The sequence below is a fragment of the Aulonocara sp. 'chitande type north' Nkhata Bay genome, linkage group LG9 (genome assembly GCF_057382095.1).
Source record: "Aulonocara sp. 'chitande type north' Nkhata Bay isolate Kocher_YH1m ecotype deep benthic linkage group LG9, A_spYH_male_GT1.1, whole genome shotgun sequence".
Taxonomy (NCBI): Eukaryota; Metazoa; Chordata; class Actinopteri; order Cichliformes; family Cichlidae; genus Aulonocara; species Aulonocara sp. 'chitande type north' Nkhata Bay.
In genome coordinates, this window is record NC_141352.1 from 34,016,041 (window position 1) to 34,037,243 (window position 21,203).

At 42.3% G+C, this 21,203-nt stretch overlaps 1 protein-coding gene and 2 non-coding genes across 3 annotated transcripts; all 3 read right to left on the reverse strand.

Moving 5' to 3' along the window:
- Window positions 1–4,767: 4,767 nt before the first annotated feature.
- Window positions 4,768–9,090, reverse strand: LOC147322684 (uncharacterized). The gene is made up of 4 exons (XM_086307205.1): window positions 9,004–9,090; window positions 7,504–7,607; window positions 5,934–6,530; window positions 4,768–5,582 (listed from the first exon to the last, which is right to left on the reverse strand). The coding sequence occupies exons 1-4, from the start codon at window positions 9,050–9,052 to the stop codon at window positions 4,905–4,907; spliced, it is 1,428 nt and encodes a 475-aa protein (XP_086163331.1). The 5' UTR covers window positions 9,053–9,090; the 3' UTR covers window positions 4,768–4,904.
- Window positions 9,091–16,236: 7,146 nt separating this feature from the next.
- trnas-cga (transfer RNA serine (anticodon CGA)) lies at window positions 16,237–16,318 on the reverse strand. The gene has a single exon. It is a non-coding gene; the product is annotated as a tRNA-Ser (tRNA).
- A 575-nt stretch (window positions 16,319–16,893) lies between these two features.
- trnag-ucc (transfer RNA glycine (anticodon UCC)) lies at window positions 16,894–16,965 on the reverse strand. The gene has a single exon. It is a non-coding gene; the product is annotated as a tRNA-Gly (tRNA).
- Between the last annotated feature and the right edge of the window lie 4,238 nt (window positions 16,966–21,203).

Sequence of the window (21,203 nt, forward strand, 5' to 3'; positions counted from 1 at the left end):
CAGGCCAGGGAGCACAAATAAAAACACCCTTAAAAGGTTCCCTCCTGCTCAACCGCGTCACTCCCTACGGAGAGAAGATCTACATGACCTTATCTGCGTATCTGGAGGTCAGCCGCTGCTCCGCCGTGTTGTACCTGTTTGTACGTGTTTTTAAGTCTCTTGATGTCATCGTGTCTAACACACACCCTTTATCTCCTCTCTGCAGCTGGACCATTGCATCCAGCCTGCCATTATCACCAAAGACATCTGCATGGTCTTTTACTCCCGAGACGCCAAGATTTCCCCACCCCGTTCTCTCAAGAACCTCTTTGGGACTGGATACTCCAAAACTCCTGACTGGTAAATCTGGGCTGCTGCACTGTGGCCATCTCTGTTTCACAATCAAAGATATCTGCCCTGTTACAAAGTTTCCTTGTTCAAAACTTCTGCTTCATTATAGCAACCGAGTGACTGGGATCTACGAGCTGAGCTTGTGTAAGATGTCTGACACTGGAAGCCCAGGTGAGCGGCCATGAAACATGTTTAAAGAACGGCAGCTGTTTTATCATAATTCTGTGGAGAGCTTCATCCTAATGAGGGCTCATGTCCTGAGCAGGGATGCAGAGGAGGAGGAGGAAGGTCCTGGACACATCAGTGGCTTATGTGCGTGGAGAGGAGAACCTGGCCGGCTGGAGGCCCAGAGGAGATAGCCTCATCCTAGAGCACCAGTGGGAGCTGGAGAAGATGGAGCAGCTGCAGGAGGTGGGGCCTTAAAAGATTCATAAAGAAATAAATCTGTTTAATATCGTAGAGGGAAAAATGACTTTTCAACTCAAAGACCAAAGTGCTATTCTAAAAAGTTTTTTCTTAGAGTACAGACTTTACATGACTAACCTCCCCTCTTCTCCCCACCTCACATTCGCCCCCATCTTTCGTCCAGGTGGAAAAGACCCGTCACCTTCTGGGAGAGGCGGCTCCCGTGGGAACAGCTCCCACCACCAAGTCCCTGAGTGAGTCTCTGTCCCCCAGCGTGAGCTCCGGCACTCTGTCCACATCCACCTCCGTCTCCTCGCAGATCTCCAGCACCACCTTTGAAAGCGTGAGAAGGAGCTGGCCACCAAGGTGAGAAAAACGTGGGCTTAGTGGGCGTTCTTGTTGCTGCCTTCTTCCTTCTCTGCTCGGAGCTGATCGGTCTTGTTCCTGTTGTGTTGTAGTGCCTGCGCCTTCTGACACACACCTTCAATACTGAATACAAGCAGCTGGTGAACAGCATCAGTGACTGCAAGGTGAGAAATAATACAAAGAAATAAAAAAATAGCCTTTCTGTGTCACATCAGGGAGTTCCTATATTGACGTCTACCTCATCCTGCTGTTGTTTCACTTCAGCTTTCTCTCATCTCACCGATCGGACGTGATCCATCCGTGACGAGCTTCAGCAGTGCTACCCTCACCCCTTCCTCTACCTGCCCCTCTCTCTCGGACTCGCGCTGTGGCTCCATGGGCCAGAAGTAAACATATTTTTAGGAACATTGACCTCGATCTGCAAACGGTTATTGACAGGTTATCTATTTGATTCTAACTTGGTGTGATTTGTGTTAAAGGACCCCTGAGAACAGCTCACGTGCCTCCAGTCCCTCCTGCTCAGACTGTGAAAACTTCCCGATGGTTCCCACTCTGGAGACCTCCTACCTTGCGCGGGCTGCAAGAGAACGAGTTCCTGAACTTGGTGCCTGATATTGAAGAAATGCGACCAGGGTGAGTAATGCCATATTAACCCAAATACTGTCACTATGACATGTGTCTCACAGACCAAATGTAAGTCGACACTCATGTTCTCTAGTTCAAGCAGAAATGATGTGGATCGATTCAAATTCCTGAGCCTGGATGATTTCAGCTGGAAACAAACCAACTCTGCTTCTTCCTCAGATAATTCAATTCAATTCAATTCAATTTTATTTATATAGCGCCAAATCACAACAAAAGTCACCTCAAGGCGCTTCATAGATACAGAGAAAAACCCAACAATCATATGACCCCCTATGAGCAAGCACTTTGGCGACAGTGGGAAGGAAAAACTCCCTTTTAACAGGAAGAAACCTCCAGCAGAACCAGGCTCAGGGAGGGGCGGGGCCATCTTCTGTGACCGGTTGGGGTGAGAGAAGGAAGACAGGATAAAAGACCTGCTGTGGAAGAGAGACAGAGGTTAATAACAGATATGATTCAATGCAGAGACGTCTATTAACTCATACTGAGTGAGAAAGGAGACTGGAAAGGAAAAACTCAATGCATCATGGGAATCCCCGGCAGGCTACATCTATTGCAGCATAACTAAGGGAGGATTCAGGGTCACCTGGTCCAGCCCTAAATATATACTTTACCAAAGAGGAAAGTTTTAAGCCTAATCTTGAAATCTTGTCTTCTGAATCCAAACTGGAAGCTGGTTCCACAGAAGAGGGGCCTGAAAACTGAATGTGTTCACTGACCGGTGTTGCCAGCTTTGGTGGCTCGTCTCCCGCTCGAAGAGGACCAAAAAGAGAACAATACAGTGTTCAGCTGCCTGGCTGTGCTCTACACACACAGCCCTGCTCTGGTACAGTAAAAACCACATTTACATTTGTTTACATTTCCAATGTAGAGGATGAGTTTAGATCACTGTGGTCCAAGCTTGTCGTCAGTTATAGAAACTCGATGTTGCACAGGAAAGTGTTTCCTTACATTTATTTTGTGTTGACAGAAGTCTTTGATTCATATTGATTATTAAAGCGGGCTTTAACCTGTGGAGAAACACGTGTGCTCTTGCTCCTTCAAACGGTTTTCTTCAGAGATTTCTCACTGTTTGTACACATGCTGAGTGGCTAGTTTTGAAAACACTTACTTTACCTTTACTACTCTGCTCAGAAATGCAACCTGTGACCTTACACAGCCCAAAAACTTATCCTAAAACATAAATTAACAAGGACAGAAGCTTTTTACAAATGCTTCAACAGTGTAATTCTAACAAGGTATGCAATACATCTAATGTCAGTTCAGAGGTATGAAGTGATGACACTTTGACATCACTGAATAAAAGCAGTCTTGTCATAATAAGCTTTGCTGTGGACAGTTGGCGCGTTCATGTTAAACTTTTTCTTACAAATAAAAAAGGTAATCAGATGTTAAGTTTGTTCAGTTTTAGTTGTTCTCATTGTGTTGCTCCTCAGATCTCCCGTTGTCCCTGAGCCTGACTAAAGCCCGGCAGCTTGTTTTCAGGGCATGGCAATGCAGATATGAGCTAAATGTGACACAGCAAAGAAAAATCAGAATCAAGAAACCCTGAGCTGACTTTCATGGCTGCAGACGTGACATTAAGAGCCTCACAGATCAAAAAAGTATGGGATTTAAACTGCTTCTAGACCTGCACACGTCTGTTTCCAGGGCAGGATATCCATTCCAGTGCAGCAGAAGGAGCGGTCAGTGTGGACCTCGGTGCTGTACAGGACCTCCTGGAGCTGCTTGTCTCCTGGCATCTGGGCTTTCACTCGTATCTGAAGGACAAAATAGGAAAATCAAGTTGCTCTCACTGTCACCTGATTTCCACAGACTGCCATCTGACCACATCCCTGCAGTTGGATCCCACCGCCGTACCTCTAGGATGGGTCTTCTTGTTGTCAACCCAAACCACCCTCTCCTTCAGCTCTGAGCTGAATATATACACATGATTGCTTCTTAAAAAACAAACAAAAACAAAAAAACGTCCCCACACGGAGTGAGACTCAGTCTTGGATGCCCAGATCAGCCAGTGTGGTGTCCAAGAAAGGGAAGGGTTGGTTTGCCAAGTTGGGCTGTACCTCGATGGGCAGTGTCACCAACATGGGGATATCCTGCTCCAGTCTGACGCGCAACATCTTGTTGTGGGACCCCGGGAGCTTCCTGTCTGCCGATCCGCCTCTCCGTCGGCCTGCTCCACAGTCGCCGCCTCCTCCAGAGAGCGTTTTGTGTCGTCTGCTGCCAGCTTGACTTGCTGATCTTTATCTCAGGAGGCAGTGGGTTTTTACCCTCTCCCCCTTTGATCCTGTGCGTTATCGTTTAAAACTCGCTATCTGCATCTTTTGGCTCCAGCACGTCTTTATTGTTAGAGTTGTTGCTTGCTGTGTTCTTCTGCGGGGTGCTGATGATTCATTGTTCTGCTTCTTCTGATGGTAAACGCCTCTGGAAAGCCTGAATATGTGAGCGCGTCTGATTCATACAGAGTTCTGCTCTGCCCCCCCCGGACTGATATATGCAGCCAGTGTGAATGTGTGTTATGTATCACTCACATGTTAGGTTCATTAGACTGACACAAGGGTGATGCACGGATGTTGGTGTTTTTAGGGCCAAGTGTGAAAGTGGAAGAAAGACAAATTCTTTTGAAATGTTAAAAGAATGTTGGAAATTTGATCAGAATACAGTAAAAATGAGAGAAACAGACATTTTTCTCAGATCATTGTGTTAAATTGTCATAATCGCCGTGTTCTTTAAGACTATCAGCTCTACTCTAAACAACCCTGAAAGCCTCTGCTGACACATGTCATCAGTTCCTTTCTTTCTTTGTAAACAAGGTCGAGTCTGTCAGGTCAGCAATAGAACTTCCTACAGATGACCCATCAGTGTTTATTCCATGACTGTAAACATGTTTCCATTTGTCACTTCAGTCTTTACTCTGAAATACAGGAAATGACATCATGGCTCAAAATCTTTGTCGTTCAAACAATTCTTTATTTAACAATATTTTAACTTTATTTAACAAAATACATTCAATAAAAACTTGAACAACAGAAAACTGATTTTTAATCCAACCACTGAAAAAAAAGGTAACGACTGAACACAAACAGAAGAACAATTTATAAAGATTAAAATGGAACTACAGGAAGTTTGATTCACAGCCTCATTTGAACTTTAACTTAAACTTAAGGAGAGCCGACCTGAGCTCTGTGGAGCCTGATCTCCAGGGTTTTAAGTTGGACTCTGAAACCAGAGGATGTTTCCCTCTCTTCAGATTCACTCTGATCCTGTGATGGGAACGATTTCAGCCCTGCGTGATCGCGCTGATGTTTGCACAGAGCAGATGATGAAGTGAATGTTTTGGCACAGTGGTAACAGTGAAACAGTTTAGTAGTAACGTGGGATCGTTTGTGTGCAGAGTATGAACTGAGATTACTGAAGCTCTTGTCACACTGCTCACAGCTGTAGTTTCCTTCCATGTGTGTACGTTCATGCTTGTTACGATTACCTGACTGTGAGAAGCTTTTGTCACAGTGTCTGCACTTGTATGGTTTCGCTCCTGTGTGGACTCGTTTGTGTGTTTTAAGCTGACCTGCAGTGGTGAAGGATGACCCACACTGATCACAGAGGTGCTTCTTGACCCCACTGTGAAAGAGTTCATGTTGTTTTAACTCAGCTGATGTGGGGAAGCTTCTCCCACATTCTTTGCAGTATTTCAGTTTGTCTCCAGTGTGTTTACGTTGATGTATTTTTAGGCTGGCTTGCTGACTGAAAGTTTTTCCACAGATGTCACAACGAAAGTCTTTCCCACCACCACAGCGATGACAGGGTTGAGAAGTGGATCCATCTGTGTCGCTCTGCTTCTAAACAAAGACACAAAGACAGTGTAAGTCAGTCCTTCAACACTTTTATCCTGAAAGTCGCCTGAAATAAAGAGCATCTCTGCAGACGTCCAATTACATTTTACTGTTTCGATTAACACACTCAGTTTACTGGGCTACAATAACTACAATACTACCACCATAATACTACAGCAATACTTATTTAATATTACAGTAACATCTGACTTACACTTAAATGAAATGAAAACCTGAATAATGGCTCAGAGCTACTCTTCGGTGCAGTAGAAGTGCTAACATGCTAACACAATTTAATGAGCAGACTTGTTCCAAACAGTCAGACTGAACTTACAAGAATAAAATAAAAATACAAACCTCACAGTAACTGCACTTGTAGAGTCTCTTTCTGGTGTGGATCTGTTGGTGTTGTCTCAGGTACTGTGGAGTTTTAAAAGTCTTCTCACACAGGTCACATTGATAAGGTCTCTCCTCAGTGTGGGTAAACATGTGGTGTTGTAACTGTGCGTCTGTTGTAAAGTATTTACCACACTGATCACACCAGTACACATCTTCTCCGGAGTGAATGCGTACGTGTATATTTCGGTACCCTAGCTGGCTGAAAGTTTTTCCACAGATGTCACAGCTGTATGCCTTAACTCCAGAGTGGGTAACTAGATGTCTCTGCAAGTGGCTACTTCGAGTAAAAGCTCTGCCACACTGATCACAGCTGTAAGCTTTAACTCCACTGTGGACGACTTGGTGTGTTTTTAGGGCATTCTTCCAGGAAAACGACCTTCCACACAAGTCACAGCTGAACGGTCTCTCTCCAGTGTGGATGAGCTGATGTTGTTTTAGTTTAGACTTCCAGGTAAAATCCTTCCCACACTCGTCACAGGTGTTTTTTTTCTCTCTCTTTCTTCTGTGAGGTTTGTCGGCCTCCTGAGAGCGCTGACTTCTCGGTCCATGTTGGTCCTGCAGTGACAGAGATACAGAGGCAGTGAGTGAAATGCAGTCATTAAACAAACTGAAGCTTCAAACTCCCTCCATTAACACTAGTTTTAAACCTGAAGGTGGAGTGTGGCACCAAACACCACCAGAACCTGAACGACTGCAGGTGCTGATAAGTTGCGGTCGCGGTATTTCAACATCTAGTTAGCAATACAGAAGACGAGCGAGAATAAATGGAGTAATATTTTTTATGTGGCAGGTAATTTCAAATGCAGCGATTCTATCAGCCCAACAAACATCAGTAAACACACAAACTGTTTGTGTGCAGTTTGTCTCACAATGTGATTTAAAGACTGCAGTAAAATCCTCTGCAGGTTAGTGCAGGATAAGCAGGCAAGTTTACTGTAATGTGATGGATTTAAGTAAAGAACAGTGTGTGACTGGTGCACAGTGACTGTGGTGCTCATGTCAGAGTTAGATTACATCAAGTGTAGCAGAGATTAACTTAAACTTAAGCTCATGATGCTGACATTCATTCACTGAGCTCCACCCACATACCAACAGTATAGTGTCTAATATAAAGACAGTGTACTGTCAGTGTAGAGAAAGGAAATCAGCCAGGACAACTCGTGAAACATCTGCTGACATCTGGATGAATTCACAGAGAGCAGCAGGTCAGCTGATCACAGCCTGCACATTAAAAAAAATCTACTGGAGCTCTCAATAGAAATGATTGTGAGCTGTGACCCTTTTCCCCACACTGAGCCACTACAGCTGATTTTAGGGTTGAATCCTGCTGAATCCCACTTTAACATCTTCCTGCTCATTTTGATGTTTAGAGGCAACGTCACCGTCTAAGATGTAGGCATTGTATACATTGTATACATTATTTCTACATTACATTATTATTGCACAAGGTTCATTTAGTTTAGCATAAAATATACATATCAGTACTTCAGCTTTTAATGGAGTATTTCTTAACACTAGTATCTGTCACCTTCTGTTTTGAGCTCATTGTTTTCTCTGCAGTGGCTGAACTGAGTCCAAGTAGCTGAAATTTCCTCTGCTGCTCCGTCAGACTCTTCTCCTCCTCCTGATCAGCTGGGACACAAAACAGAACTTTGTTAAGCTCCACACTGCACTGAAGAGTCAAAGTGTCTCATATGTTCATCTGAGAACACACAGAACACATTTTAGCTTCCCTGGGTGGACAACTTGTTTGAAACAAACACAAAAGGTTTGAGCACCGATACCAAATTCAGCAGTATGGCACACCAGTACCAGGAGAGCAATTCCTCTTTAAAATATGCCCTGGCCAAGAAAAAACCCGACAATATACGTGTGCCGTGAGAAATGATAGATAGATAGATAGATAGATAGATAGATAGATAGATAGATAGATAGATAGATAGATAGATAGATAGATAAAATTTATTTCAAACATGCAAATATAATTGAAATAACAACAGAAAAAAATAAAAATAACAAAACTTAAAAATCATCAAGTTTTCATGCAAATATCTATGTCTACAGAATGTGTGTGCTCGAAAAGGAGTAGGATGAAGTTTTCTTGTTCCTACCCCCTTATTTCAAATTTCATTGCTTACAAATCCATATCCAGGATTCAACATTATTTGATCATATATTTAACTATGTACAAGTCTAACACATTGAACATACACAAATAAAACCATTTTCAGCACGTAAACCAGAACAACTAATCACTCTGTTTATAACAGCCGCTTAATCTCTGAGTTTATTTTCTATCTATGTGACAAAAACCTTAATGAACACTTAAGGTTGGGTTACTCAGGCCTTGATTTATAAAAAATGAGGACACAATGAGACAACTCAGTCACTGAGAGGAAGATTTCCTATATTCATGCAATTTATTATTTTTGAACAATCCTGTGAATTTTTGTATTGATGTACTTGTCTTGATTTCATCTGTATATCCGAGTGGGTGTAGAAATCTGAGCCATCATCTGAGTAAGCCTCATCACAACTTTGCGCTGATAAAGGCAGCTGTGTTTTAGCCTGGAACACATTTATTTTTACATTTCTCATAAATGTATTTCATTATAGCACTTTTACCGCCAACATGTTGGGTCTTTTGGAGCCGGAAGTGACCTTATATGGAAGAAGGGTGGCGCTAGCTAGCTTAGTTAGCAAGCTGCATTCATAAGCTGTGCAGGTGCCACAGAGATGCTAAGTAGCCTTAATAACAGACTAATAAAATAACAGAAACTCTGATTACAATGAGCTCATTTAAAAGCTTTCTTCTAATAAATTATTTTCTTCTCTGTGTTTCACAACCTTTTGCTGATATCTTTCTGTGAATTAGTTTAAAGCAGCTTGAGTCAATTTAGTCAGATTTTTTTTTCCAACTTGTTCACAAAAACTTGAGAAGAGACACCGAGGAGAGCAACAGAAAGCCTCATTCAGGAGCTAAACTCAAGATTAACTAGACTCGGATTAATATTAGCTCGGTGCTTACCTTTAAGTGTTAAATCAGTCTTGACAATAATCGGAGAGAAAAACGCCATAAAGCGGGAACTCGGCTTCTTCTTCTTCTGCTCTTGTATTTTTTGGCGGTTAAAGCTTTAAGGCGCATTACCGCCACCTGCTGGACTGGACTTTTCATGTCCCAAACATCATCGATTGGGCACAAATTTGTTGGAGTTTCTGTTAATAAAAAAGATGGAATTCAAGGATCTTGTTATTTGGTTTGTTCGTTTTCACCATTTACTCTACAATTTTCTGCCAGTGTATAGCAAACCCCACAGCTCAAATCAATGAAGAATTTAGTATTTTTAACATATTGCTTAAACTGGAACCAGCAGCTATATAGGCCTAATTTTTAATCCAAACATGTGATAGAGGTTTACCACCAGGAGAAGCAGACTGTAAATAAAAGACTGTGCTACTGAAAACTGTTAGTCTGACTTTGGATTGTAAATATGTTTCCTTTTGTCACTTCTGTATTTGTATATGGCTCAAACTATTTGTTATGAAAGCAAAACAAACAAACTGATGTTGTATAAATTGATTCAGGATTATTTACTTCGAGTCCAGAAATCATAGCTGTCTCATCAGATCCAGTTGTGACATTAGCTATAGTTTCCGCGGAGGGTACTTGGTTCTGTATGACAGCACAGCTTTTAGGTTGAATTCAAGCGCTTGAGTACAGCCTGATAATTAGAGGCCTGCAAACATGTTTGCTGATGAACTTTGGAAGTAAAAGTACAGACAGCTATAGAAGACACAGGACACGAGATGGGTTCATTATTTCTTTTGAGTTCCATGTAACAATCCGTAACTCTGTAATTAATGAATGTGCCATTTAATCTTGGCTGCAGCCAAGATTAAATGGCACATTCATTAAATGGCTAAAATGGGTTGGCTGCCGTTCAGCATTTAGCACAAGTCAGCTTTTGATCAGAAAGTTTTCTGGTTTGATCCCTGGCTGCTCCAGTCTGCAGGCGAAATATCCTTGGACAAGATTGTAATCCCAAGCTGCTTTCTGATGCATCCATTGGAGTGTGAATGCTTTATAGAGTTTGTGAAACAGTTGTACGTGTGGTCAGATTGTTTTGTATTTGTGTGTGGATTGAAGCACATGTCTGAGAGCACATCAATCACGGCACATATTTTTTAAAATCTTAGTTTAAATAAAGTTTTTGATTATTTATTATAAAAAAGAGATGATATATATATAATGCAGTGGGCACTCTACCAGCTAACATGTCAGTTAATTTGACACATTGATTTATTTATCATTTCTTTTTCTCTCTCAGCTTTTCAGCTCCATATTTTTGCCATTTCTTCCACACTCAACTCTGTTCTACAAGGTGAGCCCACAGTTAATGTAGGAGAGGGCAGGTGGCATTAAGAGGTTTGATTGGGCAATCTAGGGCCCAGTTAGTTCTTCCTTTTGGTGAAAGCTGGGCTCTTCAGTTCAGCATGGTACAGCTCCAAAGATTCTGCAACATCAAACCCTCTGTCTGCTAATGTTACATCACCTGGGCTGAGGCAGTCCAGGTAATTGCAACAGTTTCTTGAAATTAGTTAATTCAGATATAAACAGAGTGACAGTTTACAGATTCAAACATGTCTCAGAGAAAACAGAAAAAAACAGTAAAGCCCAACTCTCCTCTTTGTGATCAGGAAGACAAAATTCAACTTCCTGATCAAGTAGACAAATCATTCAACCAGCTTCTAGAAAAGGAAGATATTCAAAAGTTGAAAGAAATGGAACTCCTAGACAGGGAAGAAAGTTTGAGCTCCAAGCAAAGCTTGATAAAGCACTAGAAAAACTAGTGCTGAAGGACAAAAAGAATCAGGAGCTGCAAGTAAAGCTTGATGAAAGACCGCACACAAATGAAGAGTTTCTTCAAGAAAAAAGGCTACAGGAGATAAAACAGAAGGAAATGGATTTCAAGCTCCAGGACATGGAGAAACACAACAAAGGCTTGCAAATCAAGCTTAATGAAGCTCTGCAAAAAAAATTAAGAACTCCTCCAAGAAAAACAACAACAGGACATGAAGCAGTGCAAACTCCAAGGCATGGAGGAAAAATACAAAGCGCTTCAGGTAAAGCTTGATAAAACACTGAACAAAAATAAAGAGTTGCTTCAAGAACAAAAGCAACAAGAAATTAAACAGAAACAAACGGACTGCAAGCTTGAAGACGTGCAGGAAAAATACACAGCGCTGAAAATAAAACTTGATAAAGCCAGAGGTGGGACCAAGTCATTGTTTTGCAAGTCTCAAGTAAGTCTCAAGTCTTTATCCTCAAGTCTCAAGTCAAGTCTCAAGTAATGTCAGGCAAGTCAGAGTCGAGTCTCAAGTCACTGGTGTAAAAGTCCGAGTAAAGTCACAAGTCTGAAATTTTGAATTTCAAGTCCTTTCGAGTCTTTAAAAAGAAAAAAACGAAAAAATAATGTTGCAGTTATGCTAAATGTAAATATTAGACCATGTAATTTTTAAATCTGTGTTTTTCTCAACACATGACAAAATAGTGAACGTAGAAAATATACACAAATTGTGAAATTGCACCTCTTTAAAATGCAGCTCAATTAAACCTAGCTCCAAGGATAATTTTCACCGACAGTTCTGAGATAAGCTGCATGTTATTCTTGGATGCGGTTGTAGGACCGGTGTCGTGCCAAAGTAGGTATCCCCGACAGAATTTGTTTCCCCTGTGCTGGGAGCATGCAGGAAGTACTGATGTTTTCATTTTGTGAAAAATTAGTATCGTTACATTACCATTCAGTTTGAGGGTTACAACAGAAAATTATATATTTATTGCTCACGGGGTATCAGATGGGATTATTTTAATAAACCATAAACATTTTGGCTAATAACTATTTTTATTCTCCTGTAACTTTATTATATAAAGAGCTAAATCCTCCAAAGTTTCAGGAGAAATGCGTCATAATAAGAAGTGTTTGTGAACGAAAAATCAGCAATGTGGGATACTGTTTGTCCGTGATTTACACAGGGGGAACAAATTGTGGCAGGACCAGCCTGATATTATTTGTATCCCACTATAACTTCGTTGTATAAAGAGCTAAGATCTCAAAAATGTCAGGAGTAGTCAGTCATTATAAGAAGTGTTTGTAAACTAAAAATCAACAATGTGGGATACTGTTTGTCCGTGATTTGGACAGTCCAGCGTGTGCTCCCGACGCAGGGGAAACAAATTCTGTCGGGGATACCTAGTTTGGCACGATAGTAACTTCAGGTCACTGCAACAAGCCCAGGTACAGTTTACCGACGGATGGGTGCAGGACCTTGAAATGCACCGTGTAGAACGAAAGACCATCGTACGTATCATAAGTTTACCAGTCTCACAAATCGTCTTCATAAATACACAATCGTTAACCGTTTATTAATAGGACCTTTAAGCTCAACGGTAATTAATTAGCAGTGGAAATAATTTCTGGTACGCGTTACAGAAATGTAGCAGTGACAACAATACTGTATGCTGTAATCGTACTGGGCAATTGGTGATACAAAAAACTGTTTTATCCTGTGAATAAAAGTATATGTTTTTGTCAATGTACCAAAATAACAGAAGCGAAACGCAATATTGTGTCAGGACAATTCACTATTTATGCACAACAAACAAAGGAGCGACAATTTCTGTTCAGCGCCAGACTTGCTTGTAACCTATATCACCAATTATGTTATGAAAATGACGCATTAACTACAACAGCAGACTGACCTTTGTGTAAATGCTTGGAGCAGACTAACCTGTGAGCTGGAGGGTTCTGGGACGTTATATTTGGTCTTTGAATGGCTGCAATCCAGGCCACCCGTCGCCTCTTTGTTACTTCGGAAACATGGCTCGAACAATTTCTCTTCAACGACGTAATCCGATAACAATCGATCTCTTTACCCGTCGGCTTCCCGTGGCTGTCATGCGACCGGCTATTGCAGTTAATAATACAACAGCTTCTTGCCATTTTTGTGTTTCTTTTTTATCGCTGTGATTTCAATTGAAAGCCTGCGTGCGCTCGTACCTCTTGCCACGAGTTCCCAGAATCCTTTGCGGTTTTACCCCTGAATGACGTCACATTTTCAATCTCTATATAATATGTATGTTAAATTTTATATTTGGGGTGAAATATCAAGTCTTTTCAAGTAAACCGGTTCAAGTCCAATTCAAGTCCCAGGTCATTGGTGTAAAAGTCCAAGTCAAGTCACAAGTCTTAGAACATTTTTTCAAGTCAAGTCTAAAGTCATAAAATTAATGACTCGAGTCTGACTCGAGTCCAAGTCATGTGACTCGAGTCCACACCTCTGGTTGTTTATGATCAGTAAAAAATAAAACAAACAGTGGGACACAGAGTTTTCTTAAAAATAAACACATGAAAAAAGTCTTTGGTATATTATCTTAATTGCCTCTAGATGCTCCCAGGGCTAGGACTCAGCTATCTCCAGCATGGACTGCAGGATGGAAGCAACAACAATAAAGAGGATGATAGAGAGGAGGAAGGCTCTGTGGATGACCTGCAGCTCAATGAGGCCAGTTTGGACAGCAAGGATTAGCAAGGTGATCCCTTCAGTCATCCCCCTGCACAGAGAGGAAGCAACCTATTATGCTACAATATAGTCTTTGTGCCAGCGAGGCTTGTACTTGATGCGTGGCAGTCTTCTGGCAGTAGGTGAGCCAGTCTGAGTGTGGTGCAGCCTAGCAGTGTCAGCGTTCTTTTCAGTCACTGGGCGACAGCGTGCTAGATGAGTGGCATTCCAACTCTTTCCATCACTCAGCAAGAAGGCATTCAAGCCTTTGGCTTTTGTTACTGTTACAGGAGGGGTAAATCTGGGATGTCCTTTGGGAACATGGTGGGGTTTCCTTATCCTCACACTCTCTCCTGGTAGAAAAGAAGGTTTCCGTGCGTGACGCCTACCATCAGTGTAACGTTGCATTTTCAACTGATATTTCCGAACTGAGTGATGTGCAACATATCCAGTGGAGACACAGCAGGAGGCAAAGGGAGTACATCCAGTATAGTACGCATCTTCCTGCCACACAGGAGTTCTTAGGGAGAGGGAAGTAGAGGGAAGTAGTTGCATGCGGTGTTGCACAGTAAACTTGAAGCCAATCCAGCACAGTCGCCTTCCATGGTTTCGACTGCTGGATTGATGTCTGGATACAGGTGCGGAGGGCACGATGAAACCGTTCGATTGCTCCGTTTGCAGCTGGGTAGTAGACAGATGTTCTGCTGTGGGAGATGCCTCTATTCTGGAGGAATGAGGTGAACATTACAGAGGTGAACTGTGCACCATTGTCAGTTATGATGTTCTCTGGGTTGCCATGACGACTAAAGACAGATGAGAGGAACTGAATGACATCATCAGTAGTAGCATAAGGTGAAAAGGCAAGCTCAGGCCATTTGGAGTAGTAGTCAGTCAATGTTATGACGTATCTACAAGCAGGTATTGCAGTATCAAAAGGCCCAACAATGTCAAGACCAAGTTTTTTCCACGGTCCATCAGGCAGTGGGACGGGTTGGAGAGGAGCAGGATTAGTATGTGCAGTTTTGTCATTGGACTGGCAAAGGAGGCATGAGGTTATGGCAGACTGAACTTGCGAGTCCATTTTTGGCCACCAGTAGAGATCTCTTAATCTTTGTTTTGTGCGCACAATGGTGACTTTCATGTGCCAGTGCAATCAGTTTAGGTCTCACTGAAAGTGGTGCAATGAGCCTTGAGCCTCTGAGAACATAATCACTTAGGGTTGAGAGTTCATTACGGATTTTGTAGTAAGGTGCAAGCGTGACATCAAATGCTTTGATTGAGGCAGGCCCGCCACTTTGTATTTGTGAACGCAAAGCAACCAGTTCAGGGCAAGTTGAACAGGCAGAGTCAAAGCCCGCAACTGGAAGTGAGGACATGGCAGCAGAAACTTGGGCTACCATTTCATGATCTGAATCTGATGTGGAATGGGAAGAAACAGGCAGGGGCAGGCGAGAGAGACAGTCAGCTGTATAGTTCTGAGAACCTGGGCGGCAAATAACATCATAGTCAAAACACAGGAGGCGGGCAGACCAGCGGGCGATGCGCATGCCAACCCTATTAAACCCTTTGGTGCTCAGCAGCGTTGTCAGAGCTTGGTGGTCTGTCGGCAGAGTGAAACGTCGGCCCCACAAATACGTTCTCCATTTCTCTGCAGCCCACACACAAGCATAAGCTTCTTTTTCAACAGTTGAGTACTTTTGATCTGTTGCAGGCAGTGTGCAGGTAGCAAACGCCACAGGTTTTTCTGTGCCATCAGGTTGCACTTGAGCAAATACAGCACCAAGCCCATAGTCACTTGCATCAGTAGAGATCACAACACGCAAGGCAGGGTCAAACAGTGCCAGTGCAGGACTATTCACCAGGAGTTTTTTTACTTCTTCAAAGCTCGCTTGTGCACCTGAAGTCCATGTGAAAGTGTTCTTGTCGTTAGCACAGGCACACATAGGGGCTACAACAGTTGCAAAGTTTGGCAAAACTTGGAGTACCATGACACCAAGCCCAAGAAGGATCTCAAACTGAGGGAACTGGGGAGGATTAAAGGGGCAGCACAGCAGCGTTTTGGAAAACAGTGTAAAGGCTTTTCAGGAAGCTTTTAGGACGCTGTGAAAATACTGAATTTGAATAGTGGAGGCTAGAAGTAGTGAATGTATCCTTCCTCTCTATCATTAGATGGAGAGAGTGTACAAAGGCCGGCATAGTGGGTCTGTGGCCACTCTTGCTTGCACTTTTGCGTGTCCGTCAGCCAGCTGTGGAGAAGAGCAAAGTTTTTACATGCAAAGAGCTGAAGTGAAAAGCAGTGTTCCAAACAATGAAATGTGTCCACTCTTTGTGCTTTTCATGCAGTAATGTTTGATGTTTGAAGCTATTTCTGCTGTTGTCCCATTCCCGGTGAAATCCGCTGTCCCTCCAATCCCGATCCTCTTGCAAAGCAATCAGCATTTGTCAGACGCATCAGTCATTGGCGGTACTCAGACAGGATCCTGGATGACTACACGTCTGGGGTGGCTAAGAGAGCAATTGAAGGATGCCATGTTTACTGAATATGTGCCTAATTTTGTCAGGACATAGCTGGGTCCATTGCTTCTGCGTGCTCTATTTTCACAAGCAAAGGCCTGGCTCTTTCTCCTGGCACCTTCTCAGGTGAACTCCATGCCGTGGCTTCTTCTCAAATCAACGTCTGGACTGCCGCAAAACAGCTGACCGTTGTCGACAGGATTCGAACCTGTGCGGGGAGACCCCAATGGATTTCGAGTCCATCGCCTTGACCGCTCGGCCACAACAACCACATTTGGGTTTGGAGCTACATACTTGAAAGACATACGTCTTCCAAGTCCTACGCCACACGTCTTTCAAGTAGGATGTGCACAACAACGGCCACGCTGGATTGTAAATGCGGTAGCTGCATGACTTTGGTGAGAAAGCTTGTGGTTTTGCAGTTCCGTGAGATCGGTGCAGCACAGCTGCGGTTGAAGCTAGCTGGCTGACATTAGCTTGCTTGTTTGCATGAACAGTAACACACACAGCTGATGATTTTGCCACCGCAAAGAGCTGATCAGTACATGGTTAGTAAAATGTTATCTTCATTCCAAACATTCAGCACAATATTTAAAGTGGGACTGGGTGTCTTTATGAAGAAGTAGCGTGTCCAATCACAGTTTCATGTAAGAAGGTATATGTATGAAGTGATGAGAACTCAAAGCCTGTGTGAACAGTGTCTTTCCACAGCAAACGGTAGCAGCGAGGCCGATGAAGAATGCACCTGGCCTGACATTGTAAGCCTTTGCAGAAAGAGCGGAGAACGTTTTTACTGTAAAACAGTACGCAGCCCACATGCTTGAACAGCACTGCGAGAAGCAACTGCGATGGCCGGGAATCGAACCCGGGTCAACTGCTTGGAAGGCAGCTATGCTCGCCACTATACCACCATCGCTGTGAAAAACTGCAACATCACTGAGTCATTGTCCGGCTTATGAAGCTTTCAGGACAATTAACAAGGTGGGCATTGTGATTACTCGCTTGTCAGGTTCTAAACTGGTCAAAAGGTGGATCACTAAAAAGACTAGTGCTCTCATGCAACTGCACATTTAATCTCATCAGCTAAGCTTCTTTGCTACTCAAGTGTGGCCTCTCACGCATTTAAACTCTTGTGTGATTTTTAGCACCTTGAGAGTCGCAATGGTCACGCGAGTTCTTCAGGTCACAGCAGACAAGGTGCGAATAGGTGTGAATCTGTCTTGGGACGAATCTGGGACGAGGACGTCTTTGGCTCCTCTCTCAAGTTATTGGACTTTGGCAAAAAGGTTTCACGCTTAATTAAAAAATGAGAGCAAGTGTCTGTGTCCCGAATACAAAGTGGGAGCTGGTTCCACAGAGAGGGGCCTGAAAAGTGATGGCTCTGCCTTCCATTGTACTTTTAAATCCCCTCGGAAGACAGCAGTCTGAGAGCAAAGCACTCTGTTGGGATGATATGGCACTGTGAGATCTTGTAGACAAAATTGGGGGTGATTATTCAAGACCTTGTGTGTGTGAGGGCAAGTATTTGGATTTTTATTTGGGATTTAATTGGGAGCCAATGAAGAGAGAAGTCCATATGGGGGAAATATACTCTCTCCTTCCAGTCCCTGACTGTGCTCTGGATGCAGCGTTTTGGAAAATAGTGTAAAGGCTTTTCAGGAAGCTTTTAGGACACTGTGAAAATACTGAATTTGAATAGTGGAGGCTAGAAGTAGTGAATGTATCCTTCCTCTCTATCATTAGATGGAGAGAGTGTACAAAGGCCGGCATAGTGGGTGTACCAGAGCAGGGCTGTGTGTAAAGCACAGCCAGGCAGCTGAACACTGTATTGTTCTCTATTTTGTCCTCTTTGAGCGCGAGACAAGCCACCACAGCTGGCAACACCTGTCAGTGAACACATTCAGGATGAAGATGGGAAGTGAGGAAGAACTGCTGTCAGTGCTGGAAGAGCTCGACCCCCTCCCCATCACTGCGCAGTCTCAGCAGCCCTCACCCACCCCTGCCTCTCCTGTAGATGCCTCTCAAACTGCATCAGTTCAACCCCGAGTTGAATTATTCCAAGACCGAGATGAGCCCATCTGTTTTGCTGAAATCCAAGAAGACATGTGGTCAGTGCTTGACTACCTCCCCGTCTCTCAGCAGTCTAATGTGCTCTCCTCTCCTCATTCACACAACTACTCGACTCCTAAACAAAATCTCATCTGTCCTGCTGATTCCCCTCCATCCAAACTGGCGTCCTCCCCTGTTGCATTCACTGAATTGCCGTCAACAACCCCCATCTTTTGCCAACTAATGAAAAACAATAATTTCACTATAGACGATTGGACCGATTTCAATTGAATTAAACTGTTACTCCTGTTATTTCAACATCTGTCTTTGTGTAAATAAATGAAAAAACAAACAAAAGATGCTTCTGTCATAAGTTACAGCAGGATGAAACAACCTTCATGTAGTTCTTGTTTTTAACACTGCAAACCTTCTTTAGTTCTTTTGTTTCCTTTCATATTCAGCACACATCTGTCAGTGTCCACTAACTGTCAGGGAAAAGCCAGATAAAAACACTGTGGGGTCTTTTGGGACACGTGCTCGTTGGGTTTACTCATAGATATCAGAAATGATCTGTTCTGTATTCAAAGGATACACGAAGGACGTTTGTATTAAATGCAATATAGCGACTGATCATATGCTGCTTTCTTTGGGGGCTTTTCACCACCATGTTACACAAATCCAGTTTCTAACTGAAAAGAAAATCCTTCACCATTTTCTAATCAAATTCCCTGGTTTCCCATGTCAGAGATGTCATGGCTGAAAGGATCATCGCATATTGAGCTCAAAGCTAAACTCTTGTGTAGGGCCTCTTTCCATGTTGCACCATTCATTTTAAAAAGTCCTGGTAACAAGAGACAGAGGTGACTTGATGTATTACAGTTACTTCCCAATTTACAGAAATGATGTGACTTCTGACATTTTCCTAGCAGGAAATGTGCTACTGTGGGACACTGAAAGAATAAACAGCAAGGCACGTTTTGTTTTAATAACTTTTCTTTACTTCATTTGTATGAACTAGGTTTACCTTACAAAATCTTATACTGTATATAATGTTTTATGTTTAATTCATGTCAATGTCAGCTCGTGTTTACTCGGGTGAGCAGTACCGGCCCACAAAGAGAATGCTCTTGGTGGGTTTATGTCGGATGAAGAAGATGAAGTGATGATCAAAGAACATTTCAAAGCCCACACTGAGAAGTTGTTCAGAAAAAGAAGTTGAACCTGACCAAGATGAAATCCAAAATTGGGAATTAATTGTTTTATTGTATTATTTTTAATGTCACATATGGTGCTGTGTAATCCGTGTATGTATTATGTGTCTCTGCTGATGTGTTTCATGCCTCACTTTCATTTTACTGTAATTAGGCTAGTTTTAAGTTTCTTGAGTATTCTGATAAGGATACTGTGTAGTATGATTTGCAAATGAAGAGGAATCAATTAGTCTTAAATTAATTGACTAAGAGAAATGAAGCGTTGGAAGAATGTTATGTTGATGACTATGAGGTTTCTGGGGTTTATTCAATAGAGCAACAACTGTGTGGGATCTTTATACAAATTCTTATATTCTATTTAGAGCTTGCTTTAAAGTATGTTAGCAAAAAAAACAGCGCACGCATTCGTTTTCACGATTTTTGTTCTTCTTTAGTCATTGGGTCTTTTTAGGTGGTACCTCCAGGTACCACAAGGGGGGATGTGGTGGATTTTTGTGTGATATGTATAACTATACACTATATATCTATGTGCACTGAACATATATATTTTAACTTTCATGTAGAGTCTTAAGCACAAGACATTTTGCTTCACCATGGTTTATTAAGGTGGTGCAGTAACAGGGCAGTTAATGCTGCTGAGAGTTCTCCTGCATAACTCGCTCTCCAGCTAACTAACCTTCCCTAACGTCTTTCATGCAGCACATGTCTGTATCTATTTTTTCTACTCTTTTACAGAGCATCTTTTTGAGTGTCTTGATTTTAATTGGATCTAAAAGGGTTGGATCTCCACATCGTTGGTGGAAGAAGATTATCAGGATGGCTTCAAAATTTGCGACTACAGCCCCTCTTCTGTGGAACCAGCTTCCAGTTTGGATTCGGGAGACAGACACTATCTCTACTTTCAAGATTAGGCTTAAAACTTTCCTCTTTGGTAAAGTATATATTTAGGGCTGGACCAGGTGACCTTGAATCCTCCCTTAGTTATGCTGCAATAGATGTAGGCTGCCGGGGATTCCCATGATGCATTGAGTTTTTCCTTTCCAGTCACCTTTCTCACTCAGTATGAGTTAACAGACCTCTCTGCATTGAATCATATCTGTTATTAACCTCTGTCTCTCTTCCACAGCATGTCTTTTATCCTGTTTTCCTTCTCTTACCCCAACCGGTTGCAGCAGATGGCCCCGCCCCTCCCTGAGCCTGGTTCTGCTGGAGGTTTCTTCCTGTTAAAAGGGAGTTTTTCCTTCCCACTGTCGCCCAAGTGCTTGCTCATAGGGGGTCATATGATTGTTGGGTTGTTCTCTGTATCTATGAAGCACCTTGAGGCGACTTTTGTTGTGATTTGGCGCTATATAAATAAAATTGAATTGAATTGAATTGTGTTAACTTGTGTAGTTACACAAGTTACACAGGCAGAATGCCATGTGAACCCTGTCTCCAGGTGGAAAACAGAATGAGCGATACACCTGCTGTCAGGCCTGCAGGGTTTCTCCCTGTGATGTTCTTCTCTGTCTTGTGGTTGACATTTTTTTTTTTTTACTGGCACAAATAATTTGTGGGGCGTCTTATTGTGACACCTGATTGTTGTAGTATTTTTAAAATGGCTGTGCAAAAAAATAAAAATAAGAACCCCAGATGCATTGCCTGCATTTTTAGATGAATAGTTGTATATAACTTTATTATTTACAAAATTTTTGTTTAATTTTAATTTAAAATAATTACCACTTATATTTGCATTTCAAGTTATGAAAATAATTTACTAAACATGTCTGTGGTTTTTATAGTAAAGAGAAAATATAACTACTACTAGGGTTTTATGTGTTCGTGTGATTTCAGACCAGTTGTTTTAATAACTGTAAATTTGGACGTGTGAGGTTGTGCTGAAAAGAATGATACC